The sequence below is a fragment of the Vicugna pacos genome, chromosome 14 (assembly GCF_048564905.1).
Source record: "Vicugna pacos chromosome 14, VicPac4, whole genome shotgun sequence".
NCBI classification, from domain to species: domain Eukaryota; kingdom Metazoa; phylum Chordata; class Mammalia; order Artiodactyla; family Camelidae; genus Vicugna; species Vicugna pacos.
In genome coordinates this window covers 47307062-47321741 of record NC_133000.1, presented here as the reverse complement: position 1 = coordinate 47321741, position 14680 = coordinate 47307062, and the positions used below count along the sequence as shown (strand labels likewise).

At 42.8% G+C, this 14680-nt stretch overlaps 1 protein-coding gene and 1 long non-coding RNA gene across 6 annotated transcripts in view; one reads left to right on the top strand and one right to left on the bottom strand.

Moving 5' to 3' along the window:
* LMO7 (LIM domain 7) overlaps positions 1–12199 on the bottom strand; it is a 182569-nt gene extending 170370 nt beyond the window's left edge. For 3 of the 5 annotated variants that reach the window (XM_015244437.3, XM_006210294.4, XM_015244442.3), the window contains exon 1: positions 11294–11364. In XM_015244437.3, the coding sequence (XP_015099923.1) occupies positions 11294–11353 (60 nt within the window). In that variant the 5' untranslated portion in view covers positions 11354–11364. Of the gene's footprint in view, positions 1–11293; positions 11506–12068 lie in introns of those variants that run through there. The other 2 variants (XM_072976365.1, XM_072976364.1) reach the window with 2 other exon arrangements.
* Positions 12200–12296: 97 nt separating this feature from the next.
* LOC116283213 (uncharacterized) lies at positions 12297–13257 on the top strand. Its single transcript, XR_004192765.2, has 2 exons — positions 12297–12502; positions 12598–13257. It is a non-coding gene; the product is annotated as an uncharacterized lncRNA (long non-coding RNA).
* Positions 13258–14680: the final 1423 nt, after the last annotated feature.

Genomic DNA, 14680 nt, shown 5'->3' with positions numbered 1-14680 from the left:
ACACACACTGTCTCTAAGCTGTCCCACCCCAACGGCATGAAGTTATTTGACGCTATCTACCTACATCTTAGTGTGAATTTACACTGCATTTATATTAAGCCTTAGCACTTTCTTATACTTTTTAATTGTGAAATAAGAAAAAACAAAGAAGACAGAGGCAGACGTGGGGAACAGTACATCAGAGCATGTACGTGCCAATACAGCAGGTACAACTACAGAGGAAGGTGAATGAAATGATTGAGAGCTTGAGTTTTTCTGTTGGAAAAATCTAAGTTCAAACACTGGTTCTATCAGCATCAGCAGTGTTGGAAAAGAAACTTAACATCTCTGAGCCACTCTTTCCTCATCTGTAAAAAAAAATTCTATTTAATGGATCGTAACTAGATTTGGGGTGGTGATCACTTTGTAGTGTATACAGATGTCGAATTCTAATGCTGAACGCCTGAAACTTACATACTAAAAAATCATATTTCTAAAAAGAACACTATCACTCAATTCATATGACAGCTAGGAGGAATAAATTGTTTTAAACACATTAAGAGAAAGTCAGTTTGCATCAAAACAGACAAAAAGTTTCAACTTTCCTTTTCCCCACATTTCTGAACAAAGCTCTTTTGAAAGCTTGCAACCCTCGGTTTTGTGTGCCATTTCAGAATGATTCCTGGAAAAAAAAAAAACTGCTATAAAGTGCAGCACTCTGGGAGCATGAAGTAGACTTTGACATCTGAGCTGGCACAGAAAGGAGAAGTGTTCTTGTCCTCAAATTTTTAATTGCTTTCTTTTGTTGCTAAACAAGGTAGAGCTATTTTCTGCTTCTCTGTCTGTGTTAGTCCCTGGGAATAGTCCACGCTCAGGCAGGAGGATGCCAGTCAGTGAGCTGTATGACATTTTTCGTGGCTAATACCCAGAGTTTCATGATGATGCACTGCTGTCGGGGCAAGATCTTCAGCTAAGGAGGATCCTCTTCAAATTTTCTGGGATGTTTACTGTCTTGTGAGACCTACTTACCTTTGGGCATCTTTATAATTGGTTGAACAAAGTCAATTTCTCATGGTTTAAACTTGCTTTTTTAAAACCCTGCTTTGAACTTGCTCAAACCAGAACTGAACTTGAAGGAGAAAGACAAAACAAAGCAAACCTAATACAACAAAACCAACTTGTCCTGTTGAGTGAAGCACAGCCAGAAAGTCAGTCATATCAAAACGCCATCAAATATAGGCAATTAAAAGACATTTATTCATTCATCCATTTATTTATCCAACGAATATTTATTGAGTGCCTACTAAAAACCTGGCACAAGTCAAGGCTTGAAAACGAATCAAGCCCTTGCATATAAGACACTCATATTCTTGTGGGTGTAACAGCCGAATCAGAAGGCATATAACACACAACAGCAAGTGATGACAAGTGCTGTGAAATGTAAGAGTACGGAGTCACAGGGATGATTATTTTATTGGGGGGAGGAGAGGAAGAGGTATCATTTAAGCTGAGACCTGAATAGGTGAGGGAAATATATTCACACAGAAGGAACAGCAATGCAAATGCCCTAAAATAAAACCTCCTTTGCACATTTGAGGAAAAGCAGGAAGTCAGTATGGCTGGAACACGGCAAGCAAGATGAAGCGTGTAGCAGAGGTGAGAGAGGCAAGCAAGGAATAGATCGTGTGGGGCCCTAAAGACCGTGGGTTAAAAATTCAGATTGTATTCACAATGTAATGGGTAGCCATTGTGGGGGGCAGCAAGGGGAGAGGATAGAGGCGAATGTGCAATCTCGGGGTCACATCTTTTAAAGAGTAAGCTGGCTGTTACTTTGGAAGCAGGGAGGCAATGATGGATATGGTACCAGGTGGTCAGATTCTGGATGTATCTGAAGAGATAGCCACCTGGATTTCTTGACAGACTGGATGAGGGGTGTGATAAAAGCAAGAATCAATAACTGGATGAGGGGTGTGATAAAAGCAAGAATCAATAATGACTGCAAAGTTGGGAAACTGAGCAGGTGGGCAAACAGGGTGCCATTTCCTAAAATGGGAAACATCAAGGGGATGAGTAAGTAGGTGGTAGGGAGAGAGAGGGATTAAGAGTTTCATTTTGAACAAAGTGTGATGGGCCGATTTGACCTACAATTGGAAATCGAGAGAGAGAGCGAGCGAGAGAGTATACACATAAATATATGAGAAGAGGGGGAGGGTCTCAGAGACAAAGTTTGGTCAGGAATATAAGTACGGACGTTATCAGCCTACAGAAGGTGTGCAGAACTACAGATCTGATAATATCCACAAAGGAGAGGTTGTAGACAGAGAAGAGCTGAAAGATGAATGAGCCCTGGGACACTCTAACATTTACTCATGAAAATAATTAGGATTCAGCAAAGGACAGTCAGAAATATCAAGTAAAATTGGAGAAAAACCCAGAGGGCAACTGAAGGAAATATTTCAGGAGGGAAAGGGTCACCAACTATGTCTGATGCTACTGATAAATTGACAATATTTCCTTCAGGCAATAGGGTAAAGATCCAAAATGATTAGACAACACTCAAGAAATGGGGGTATAATAAGATAAATCAGGTATTTCCTTTCCAGCTCAGACAGCTAGGTCAAATTTCAATCTAGTCAAGAAGGCAAAACCTTTGATCGTGATCTTTGCTTTGATACTTACAAGTCTAAAACACTAACTAGAAAGTACCCTCATCAAAAATATGACATCTATTTTGAAGCACTATACAGTAAGTCTGTACAATCTCTGGGATGGCATAGACTCCTGAAAATTAGGTCACATGAGAGGAAAACAAATTGAGACTTTTATAAATTGTTTAGAGAAGAAAGTAGTTAAATACAATATATCTCTTACACTAGCTCAAAGAATAACTCAGTGTTATCACATAACACTTTGTAGGGTTTACTGAGCACTAAGATACACCAGAACATGGTCGGCAATTGCTCAAGAGTGTCCATCAGCAATTCTGTTGTCTACATAGTAATTGGTTATCTTGAACTTTCTAGGCACTAATCACAAGACAGAACCTGTTGTGTGTGCAGGACTTGTCATGAACAGAAAATAGCTAATCTTACAGTTTTAGCTGGAATGAAGACTGAGAGCCTGTTTTCCCCCCAATTTATAAATCCTTCACCATGATTTACTGACCAGTGTCCGTCTCGAGCAGTAGAGGGTGCTGATTCAGAAGGCAGGCTGTAGAGTCACACTGCCTGGGTTCAAATCCCTAACCGCCACCTACTGGTTCTAGTGTTTCCTTGAGCACATTATTTTCCCCCTCACCCTTCTTTTTCCTCATCTGAAAAAAAAAAAATCCTTGGGTAATAATAGGCCTTCATTGTAAGGGCACGTGGGTATAATGTTCTAGCCACATGTCTTGCACATGGTTAAAAAAAAATACTAGTTGTTTTAATTGTCCAGTACTCACCTACTCTTGCAAAACCTTCCCTAGGAGGTAACTCATCCTTCAAGACAGCCCATCCTGGTGTAGGGCAGCCCTTGATCCATAGAAGGCTCTTCAAAATACTTGTGCCAAAAGTCTCATTGTGCCCAGTTATTACCAGTTCTGCCCTCTGAACCCACAGAAGACTTTTCTAAAATGTCTCTCCTTATGACCATCCCCCACGTACTGAAAGGCAGATGTGACACCACCATCTAAATGTACTTTAGCACCAAAACGAGCACCTGTACCTGGGAATTAGAATCTGTCTTCGAGAAGCCTATCAGGGAGGATTTTAAAACCTTTCAAAAGGCTGTTTTTGTGGCTGTGTGGCGAGTCACCTGTAAAATTCGCTAATGCCCATCCCTCAAAAGCAAAGTGGCAGAGTGAGTGCGTTAAACCCCTGTCCTCAAAGCTGTGCATACAGGACAGCTATTATCCTTATTAAGAGCCTTGAGTACATCAGAAGTGTATTTAAAGAAACATACCCAACAATTACCTTTGGAAAGAGCAAACACAGGTACACATAATTTATCATTTCCCCAGGCTCAATTATATTTTTGACAGTTCACAGGTTTAAGGAGATGTAGAGACATCAATTAAATCGGCCAACCTTTTGATTGGACACAAAACATTTGTTTGTTCAACAAGCACTTGAGAACTTTCTGTCAGGGGCAGCAGGACACGGGGACGACGTAGACAAGTCAATCTGCAGATGGTAACAGATGAAAGCGTTCACTTCTAGTCTGTCTTCTCCAAACTAAAAGAGTCAGGCAGGTTTGTTGATGTTGCTTTGTTTTTCTTAACTAACGTTCTCAAAACTCGTGCTTTTCTAAAACACAAATGCTGTTATGTTGAGGAGTAGTTTAAAAAGCAAGGAGGAGATAAAAGGAGTCAGTCTCAGGAGAAATCCCTGACCACCTAAAGCACTCTTGGCATCCAGAGTCCGCACAGGAGGACAAGACCAAACAGGCTGAACGAATCATACACACTCAGGACATTACTCCTCTCTCAGCGTTGGAGCAGCTTTAAGAATTTCTGTGCTTTACAAATGGCTGAAGCAACACCCAGGGGCTCAGCTCCCTCACAGTGGCCAACTGTTCCATTCTTCATCTCCTGATGATGTTGAGAGCTCAGCCAGTCTATCCCAAATAACCCAGAAGCGAAGCAAGACAACCCAGGAGACACTTCCTCAATGGCCCTACCATGCCCATGACCTTGGAGACTCACCTCACCAGGCCAGGGGCCCTCTGAGCCTTTTATGACCTCATTTAGAGGAGGCAGGACCCTCCCCGTTTCAGCTTCACCCTCCCTCACTGGCGGAAACCAGTGAGTCATCCGTTAGATAAATGTTTAACATCATGAGTGATCTGAGAAAAAGCAGAACATACATCTTTCATCTATTTATTGAGAAGGAGAATGCAAACGACAATTTCCAATTCTGGTCAGAATATGGAAAGGCTGGGGTCCCCAACCTATGCTCATGGCTACAAATGAGCACAAAGCTTTCAGAGTGTAACTTAGAGATGGGTATTAAGAACCAAAAAAATCATTCATTTCCTCTAGCCCAGGGAGTGCATTTCTCTAGCTGGTTCAAGGACACTGTTTTACTAAAGGTACAAGTTCTTGGTTATTCTTCCCCACCTTAAGAAGAGGCACATGTCTAGCTTTCAGTGTGCCAGCACATTGGGGGATCCAGAATGACTGACGCTGGGCTAGCATCCTCCCAGTTCCTCAGGAAATACCTTGCCATATCTGCTTCCACTTCCTGGAGTCAAGCTGCTCTAACAGCAGCTCTGCCCTGGTTCCTATCTGTGTGAATCCATTCCTTCCCAAGAGAATTTTGTGAACGCCCTCATCTCTTGCCACTCCTCCGGTCCTAGGATCCTTTCTTTCTTTGCTAAACAAAGATGACGTGTTCAAGAAATAGTGAAATGCTGCATAAAGAAAAAAGAATTGACATCAAGACACAACTGGACTGTTCAAAACTGCCCTGAAGAAATCTATAATACTAGAAATCAGAAGAGTGGAGGAGTAAAGACTAAAGTGTCCTTCTGGAAGGAAACTTTCTTGAGTGACAAAAATATTCAATATCTTGATTGGGGTGCTGGATATGCGGGTCTATACATTTGATAAAAGGTATTCCTGCAACTCTACACTTAAAATATATGCATTTCACTGCATGCAACCATTACCTAAATAAACATAAACTACTCTGAGCAACTCCAGAAAGTTGTGCGGTATGCAACTTCAAGATCTCCCAACAAATTATCAAGTTATAACGCTCCAGCCCAGTGGGTAAATGTGTTAGCCCCTCTCCAGCCTCAACTCAAAGGCTGTGAGCTCAGGCTGCTTCCTAAATGCCATCACTACACATTGTGCAAAATTCCATCACAGTGATTATCGGATGGTGCTGCAGGGTCTGCTTGTATGTCCGCTCCTCTGGAGGTCCTAGAAAGAGACTTAAGAATTTGACAAAAGAATCCGTAAGCCCAGCAAGTGCCTGGGACAGAGGAGACGCATAATATGCATTTTTTCAGACAACAAAGTAACTGAATGTAAGTCCCCCTGAGAGAAGCCATTAATTAGAAGGCAGGAGTGGAGTGACAGCACTCAGGAACAGGGCTGGGGCAGAGGAGGAAATACTGAGCAAACAGGCAAGTGCACGCTGGCACCCTGACCAAGGCACATCTTGTAGTTGGTCCCAACCAGTTGCCCAGGCAACAAGCTCAGCTTTGGACGTTTCCACTGGGAGAAGGCATGAGTCCAGGTCCTCAGGCTTTGCTAAAGCTACCGCCTTAAAATTGTACTTACATGCAACAAGTTTACCTGCCCCTGTACTAAATCCTCAAGCAAAAGATAAGATATTGATCCTGCCCTCAGGCAGCTCCAAGTCTAATGTGGAAAATGGATGTAACTATATATACCACAGAGCGCAAAAGGAGAGAAATCCACACAAGAAACAAAGGAGAGGGAGAAGCGTGTGGGTGGAGGCCTGATGGTTCCAAAAAGACTTCACATAAAGGCTGACTGTAGAGCTCAAGGAAGGAATAATGAGAAGGCGTAATGGGTATTTAAAGTAAACAAGAAATAATGAGCATTCCAGGCACAACAGCCTGGAGGTGAGGAGACGGCATCCTGTGTGTGGGGGAACATAAGAAAGGACTGAGGAGCACTAAGTCCGCCACCGATTCAATGGGCACAACCACCATGGGAGGTTCAAAGAAGAAAACTGAGGCCTACAGGATTCGAGTAACTGAGCCAGAACTTGAACAACGATTGAATTCCAAAATTGTGCTTTTTTTTCTTTTCAGTTTTACGGGATTTAATTGACATACAGCTTTGTACAAGTTAAGGGTGTACCACCTAACGATTTGACATATACTGTGAAATGACTGTCACAGTAAGTTTAGTTAACATCCATCTTCTCATATGTTACAAAAATTTTTTTTTCCATATGATGAGAACTTTCAAAATTTAACTCTCTCAGCAAGTTCAAATACACTTTACAGTGGTGTTAATTATAGTCATTGTGAATTGGATGATGGTGGTACAAACTCCCAGTTATAAGGTAAATAAGTTCTGGGGATGTAATGACAAAGGTGTGCTCTTAATATCCATGCTATCTGGCAACTATGCAAACAGTAATGGAGAAGATGATCAAAAATAAAGGTAGATTTTTAGACAGAGATCAGACTGTAAACGGCTGTGAATGCCATGCTTCACAGCTTAATGTAAATGAGGACTTTAAAAATCTTTTCATGATTCCTCAGAAAACAAAAAACAAAATGAGGTTAATATTTTGAAAAACTAATTTTACTTGCCAGAGCCAGGATAAGAATTGCTTTCTAACATTTAAAAGTTTAAGCAAATTTTTACCATCACAGTCTTTTGGAGTTTAACATCTGTTAACTGAAATTATATTTAATTACCAGAAATGCTTCTATGAACTCAGTAGCATTTCCAAGTGAATGTCTACAGTCCTCTACATACAGAAAAGTAACAGTTCACATTGAGGAGAACATTAGTGTACAGACAGCACTGCTATGCACTGAGGATTACACCGGGCAAACACTTTCGCACCAGACCAAAGGTTGGAAGCCACCAATAGAAGGGATGCAGTTTATACAGAAAGAGGGAAATCACTTAGAAAAAAATTTCAAATATTAATAGGGGACCCACAGAGTGCAATTCTTTAAAAATTTAGGACTAAAGGCAAACAAAAGTGATCAGCATACAACCCTGAAGGATAAAAACGAGGCAGGTAGAGAAAAAGACTGGCTGGAAGTAACTGGGAGGGACCCATATTCTGGTTCCAGGCTTGGCAATGAGTTCAAGTTGGCATCCCTTAGGTCCTTCTACAAGGTGACAGTGATAATGAAATATCGAACCCAGAGATAACAGGAAGGTGGCGAATCGTTAGTCTGTTCTGTTCCAGTCATGAAAATTACTACCATGTTCAAACTTGAACCTGGATAGGCACATTAACTCACAAACTGGAAATGGGTGACCAACCAATGCAATAAGCAAGATACCTAGTTTCCCAATCTCACTGGTATTTTGTTATGACAAGGCTTTTAAATGCCCCTAAACACAGAAACAGAGACAACTATTAGGTACAGAAAATTAAAAGGTGCTGCATAAAAGGACTAAAATCAGAGCATCCAGGCTGCATTTGCTACCACTTCATCTCCTACTCCATGACCTTGCTAGAAACAAGCTTCCCCTCTCCCTTTGCCTTCAAACCATTACATTATTTGGTTTTAAACCAGTGTTTAATCATAAACCAGCTTGCTACATTATTAATATTCCAAACCACATTTCCAACCAGATAATAATCCAATATCACTATGTTGAATTACCTTAAAAGGTCACATTCCTACATTTGTTTTGATTTCAAATAAGAAACTAAGGAGAAATATATATACACACACACTTAAATTTCTAAGTAAAACTTGAAATACACAAGAAGAGTCATAAAATGACCATAATTGGCAGAACGACAAGTACTGGTCCTCACTTCACCCTTTCTTCTCCTCCTCCGAAAAATAAAACAAGTAAGACTTCAACTTTGGTTGTGGGAAAAAGACATTAGCTATTTAAAAACTGCTGATGGAGACTGGAAATGGCAAGGACATATCAACGTGGACTCTGGTCATTTTTCAGTTTTACAAGGTTATTGGAGTTTTTTTTTACCTTGGGCTAGTCAAAGCTGCAACTGAGAATAAAGGTAGCAAATTGTATTATATGTATATTACATATAATACATATAAATGTATATTACGGTATATACTAACACACATATGTTTATATACCTATATTATATGCTTATACATAAATGCATGTGAATAATATACTAATACATATGTTTATATGTGTGTATTATATGCATATAGATAAGTACATATATATAACTAACTCACTTGTGGTTCAATGCATGCAGAGGAAAGTATGATAAAAATGGAAAAATGAAGCAAGAACATTGGTAAGCAGGAGAAAGATTTACACTATAATCTTCCTCAATTTCCAAAATACTTTATAAAATACCCCCTTGTAATCAATATTTTATCTTCAAATTAGGGGCTCTCAGAGTTAAGAGGTTGTGGCGATGAGAGAGTTGTTCACTCTGCTTCTTTTGGTAAGAACAGTATTTTTGAATCTGTGCTTTGGTTGTAAAGGCAAAGCTGAGGACAGATAAATTTGGACACTCACTGGAGAAATAAAATAAACCCAACAGCGAATACAACATTGTCACTTCAATGTCCCGAGTACACCAAAAGTATACATGAATATGTAAATTATTCACATATCATCAGTGAATGTACTGCCTCGCTCCCTGTGGCACTAGGAAAAAAGTCACTTCATTTTTTTTATTCTGGGGGCACCTGGATAAGTCACTTAATTTTAATTTCATAAGAGTTAGCTATATTAAAATATGGCAAAGCCTTTAGAAAGATTCAACTTTCTGCTAATGATGAACAAGACACTTTACAGAGTTGCCAAATCATTGCTGATAAACACTTGGACGGAGTGGGATGGGAGGGGAAGTCAGGCATTTACCGCACACTGTGATGTCTTTTATCACAACACACATTCTCAGAGTTTAGTAGATACAAATTTCTCACAGAAATCTCACCCACTTATAAGTAAGCTATCACAGATGAGGAATGTTTAGATTTTTTAAATCTGTGTACTAAAAAAAGAAAGGATGTGAAGTCAGCCATAATCACAGATTTCCTGAAGCAAATACAGAACATGTAGATACAAACTCCACACAGGAGCCCTGTCTGACTGAAAAAGGGTCCCGGTATTTCTTCCCTCCTCCCTCTCTCCATCCCCAACACAAACACAGAAGGGCAAGTTTAATTTCTTTTCTAGAATTATGCAGAACACACACTGCTAATGGAAAATTACCTTTGGAAGCCTTGACTTTTCAAAGTTTGTGAATGGGGGAAGTTATTTCTCTTAACTACATTGCTGGAATTTTTCCACTCTCATTTCAATTCAGAATACAGTGTTTATTCTCCTACCAACCTCCCTCTCCCCTCCCCTCACACCTTTCTAAGTCACCTTCAAACCAGCTCAAAGTTTCAGTATAAAAAGACACCAAAGCTGATTTCTTAGACCTACCCCCTCACTACCTAGAGGGTAGTGATAAATCCAATTTCCTTTAGTGTGAGAAATGTAACATTGAAAGTGTACTCTCTTTTTCCCGCATATATGCATTTATTTCTTTAAGAAGAAATGAATTATTTTAAAATACTGTTTGCTTTGGGGTTCTTGAATATGTTGTTTTTCCCCCTGGAATAATCTTTAATCCAAATTTGAATTTTTACATACGTTGAATAAACCAGCATGTGGCATCAATAACACCTACATGACTGAAGAGCTGGTAAAGGCAATACTTTGTTAACAAGCAATGGTTCCTGCCTCTCATATGCTCAGAAGGCTTCTTTAGCATCATTTTAAAAGTCACTTTTCATTTCATAAGGGTCAAGTTTCATTTTTCCACTTTGGATTGTCCAATCAAATCAGGAATATTTACTAATATTTATTAAAACAAGAAAATTTATCTTAAAGCATAATAAAAGTCGTTCTTTTCATCCAGTGGAATAACGGCTTGAAGTCCTGGTGTTAATCTTCTACGGCTAAACGTAACCCTAAGGCGTTGATGAAGAACTTCCAAGACACCATCTCCTTTTTAATGGGAAAGAGAAGAATGGAAGATCTCCTCTCTGAGGCACAGCTGGGAAAGTAACAGCCCTTGAATGAGTGATCCTAGGACAGCTTAGTCTTATCTCATCAAAGTTTACTTTGGAAAAAGTATCTGCCCTGACTCCCACCCCCTGGGCTCCGGATGCTGCCTCTGAGAAAGTATCTCTCCAGGTGCGCCACAGGTGTCTAACCTCTTCCATCCGCCCTACCACACAGCATACACTTAATACACGCCCGTGCAGGTGTGTTTTAGGCATCTCCATTTCTAGCCACACCCAAAGAAACGCACCCCAGGACCCTGGGCCGCCTCTGCCCTGCTGAGACATTCTGGGCGTCCTGGTGCGGACGTGGGCTGGTCCACAGGGATGCGCGGTCTGTAAAGCCGGAAGGCCAAGCTCTCCATTCTGCCCTGAAAGAGGAGTTCTGGGAGAGCCAGCGAAACCGTCGTGGGGAGGGCAGCGCGAAGCTTCGCTGGACATTAAATGATAGGAGGCTCAGAACTTGTTAAGTCCCTCAAACTGCACGCGCAAACCAACCCGACGCGCTGCGCCCGCGAAGGTCGAGGGAGGCGGCTGAAAGCAGAGTGGCGGGAGCGGCCCTGGGGCCGCCTACTCGTGCGGAAAGGAGAGAAGTAAAGGCACTCACCTCCACCCATCTCTGGGCCTCGGCGAACGCTAGGGCGCAGTCGGCCTCCGCCTCCTCCATCCCTTCCAGAACTAGGAGGGAAACGGGGAGAGACAGAGACGTGGTGGGTGCGTGGAGAGTCTGGGGTCCCGCGCGCGTCCGGCCCGCCGCCCCTGCCTCTCCTCAGCTGCGAGACGCCCGGGTTCTCTTTCCCTTTGTTGCGCTCAGTAGTTCTGTAAAGTTTCGAACCCAAAAGAACTTAAAGACGTAGCTTTCTCTAAACTCCCGAAAAAGCCCTCGGGTCCTCGGGGACACCGGCAGCCCGGCAGAGCGCGGGAGGTGGAGAGGGCGACCAGAGGCGGCGCGCGGCACCAGCCCCGACGACTGTTTGGACTTCAAAAGTCGCAGCGGCGGCCGCCGCCCTCCCGAAACGCCCCGCCCCGACCCTCCCCCGCCGCCCACCCCGGGCCGCCGAGTTGACGCTTCCGTCCCCCGCCCCCTACCCCTGCTCCCCAGGGCTCCCGGCCGCAGCCGCCTTTGTGGTCAGACAGTCTGGGCCAGGGGATGCCACCGTCCGCCAGGAGGCCGGGGCCCGGGCCACGCTCCCGCTCCCGCTCCCGCTCCCGCGCTGCCAGCCGGACCGCCGCCCCGCCTCCGAGGGGATGCGCCCCAGCGCCCGCATCCTGCCCGCATCCTTCCCTCCTCCGCCCTTCTGGCCACCTTCCCTCTCCCGGGGCCCCGGGAAGCCGCGCCCCGCCATCCCCCGGCTCGCGGTGGCCTGGCCCGCTTGACATACCAGAAATAGCTGCACACAATTGCACCTTTCCGGGCCAAGAAACGTCCCCCGCGGTGGAGCGCGGCCCGGCTCGCCGCCCTCACCTGCCGCCCGACCTCGCGGCGCGCAGCTCCCGCTCCGCCCCAGCCCCTTGGCCCGCTGCGCGCCCGCCTGCCGCCAGGTGCGCGGCCGTCTCCACCCCCAGCTCTCCGCCCCGCGCCGCAGCCCCGGCCCTCCTGGCGGCAGGTGGGGGTAGTGGCCTTGGCACGTGCCGCTCATTTCCCCCAACCTGGGCCGGCCCCTCGCCTCCCGCTTTCAGGTGGGTAGGTGGAAGATACCTCCATTCCAGCCCCGTCTTTCAGCGAAGGGTCCTCGCTTTCTCCCGCCCTCATCCTGCGCGTCAAACTCGCCACCCTGCGGATTTTGGGAACACTCAGAGGGCAGTAAAGTAACAGGTTATTCCTCATTCGTAGGGGGCCTGGGGTAGGTGCGCGGGACTGGAGGGTCGGAGGCTCCTGGGTTGTTTTACGAGGGTTCTTTTCATACACAGATCAGGTCTTCGGAAAGGAACCTGCCCACCTATCTCGGCTCCCTGGAACCTCGCTCGACGCTCCAGAAGCCCCATCCCGGCCACACGCTGATGGCGTCACCATTGCAGGAAGATAAAGTTCGGTTCTTACTCCTGTAAAAAAAGTAATCCCTTATTTTTTTTTCCCTAGTTGATTATTTACTCTTTATGGTGAAAGACAACATCAAAGAGCAGGGAGACCAGTATAATGAGTCAATAGCTAAAACTTTTTGCTTTATTTACATCACCACCTTTTCTGCTGAAGAGATTCATATTATATTTCCTGCTTAACAATAGATACTTTATTTCACCGCTAAATAATATACATCTCGTTCTTTAAAGAACATTTATTATAATAAAGAACACAACCATATTATCATTTTCACTAAAACTAATCATAATTACTTAATATTAATTTATGCCCAGTTCAGACTCAGATTCCTCTAGTGGATCCCAAAATGTCTTTTACAGCTGACTTAGACCAGAAAAACTGACCACACATTGTTTTTGATTACCTCTATCTTTTTTTAGCATAAAATAGCCTCCTCCTCTCCCACTCCCACTTTTTTTAAATTTATTTTAATTTTTTTGGAATGACATTGTCTTATTAAAGAAACCAGGCAGCTTTCTACATTTGTCTTATGGCTTCTTCGTGGTGATTCAACAAATTTCTCTCCCCTCAGTATTTTCTGTTACCTGGAAGTTAGATCTAAAGGCTGGATTAAACTTATTTACACTTCCAAATAAAGACTTCACTGGCTTCCTTCCAGATTGAGGTGACTTCTAGAGGATGGTGTTTAATTTGTTACATTTATTTTCATTCAACTCTTTTTTCACTGGCATTGTTTGTCATCAGTGAGTCTATTTAAAAGAGCTCATAACTGCTCTTGCTAAAGTGGGAAACCATTGACTGGACCATCTCTGCCTCCTGGCTACACCTATGATCAGGACAAAGCCAAAATGAGGATGGAAGGATAAAAGAAACTAAGACAAAATTTCTTTCCAGCTATTCAAGACCTATTTATTAACTATTTAGTGAGCACCCTCTGTGTGAAAGGTGCTAGCTATCATAAGTGATACAAAAATTTTTTTAATTTTAGACAGTGAATCCTATGGACTTCCAACCCAGTAGAAGGACAGACATTCTGTAAGCTTCGTGAGAGTTACTATTACTACAGTTATTATGTATATAAACTATAAACTATTTAAAGCCATTGCTATGTAAGTTGACTTACAGCTTTGGGGGCAGCAGCCCAGAATGGCAAGGAGCACACAGGGCTGGGAATGTATATGATTAAGATTCCCAAGTTACCAAAATCTCTCAGCTTCAATTTCCTCATCTGAAAAATGTAGTGATTATTATTTGAAAGGATTCTTGTGAGAATTAAATATGATGGTGTCTGCTAAAGCCCAGGGCATTGCCTGGCATGGAGTAGGCACTTAAGAAATGATGTTTATTTCCCATTAGTCTCTCTCTAACAGTCATGTGTCAAATATGGATTTTCTCCTAATAAATGGGAATTTCATTTATGTGCTCAAACACACAGAAAGAGCTGTTCGGCATTGCAAATTCTGTTTCAAGTCAGCTCAGGCACCAGCCACTTCTGTCACTTTAGTGTTGCAAATTTGCAACTCAGAAGACCTAAATCCGATTCTTTGCCTACTACCATCAGTCATTAGAGTGTTTTATCCCTCTAGAAAGATTTATACAGCTCTATGCAGAAAGGTAACCTGCCTTAGGAGTTTAAAATGAAACTTACAGTGATAAAACATCACAAATATTCTGTATTTTCTGAAAGAATTTTTCATACCTTTTAATATTTAAAAGCATAAAATAGTACAATCATCATGTTCTTTTACGTTAGTGATGGAATGAACAGTTAGTAGGGGAAAGTAGCACAATCCTCCTGGAAGATCATTTGACAATAAATACTAAAAGTTTTTAAAATGCTTGTGGTCTACTGCAGTAATTCTATCTTTGGGAATTTGTCCCAAGGATATGAGTAAAGATACATGCAGAAAATGAGCATCTCCGGTGGACACAGAGATGCGCTAGCCAGACTTC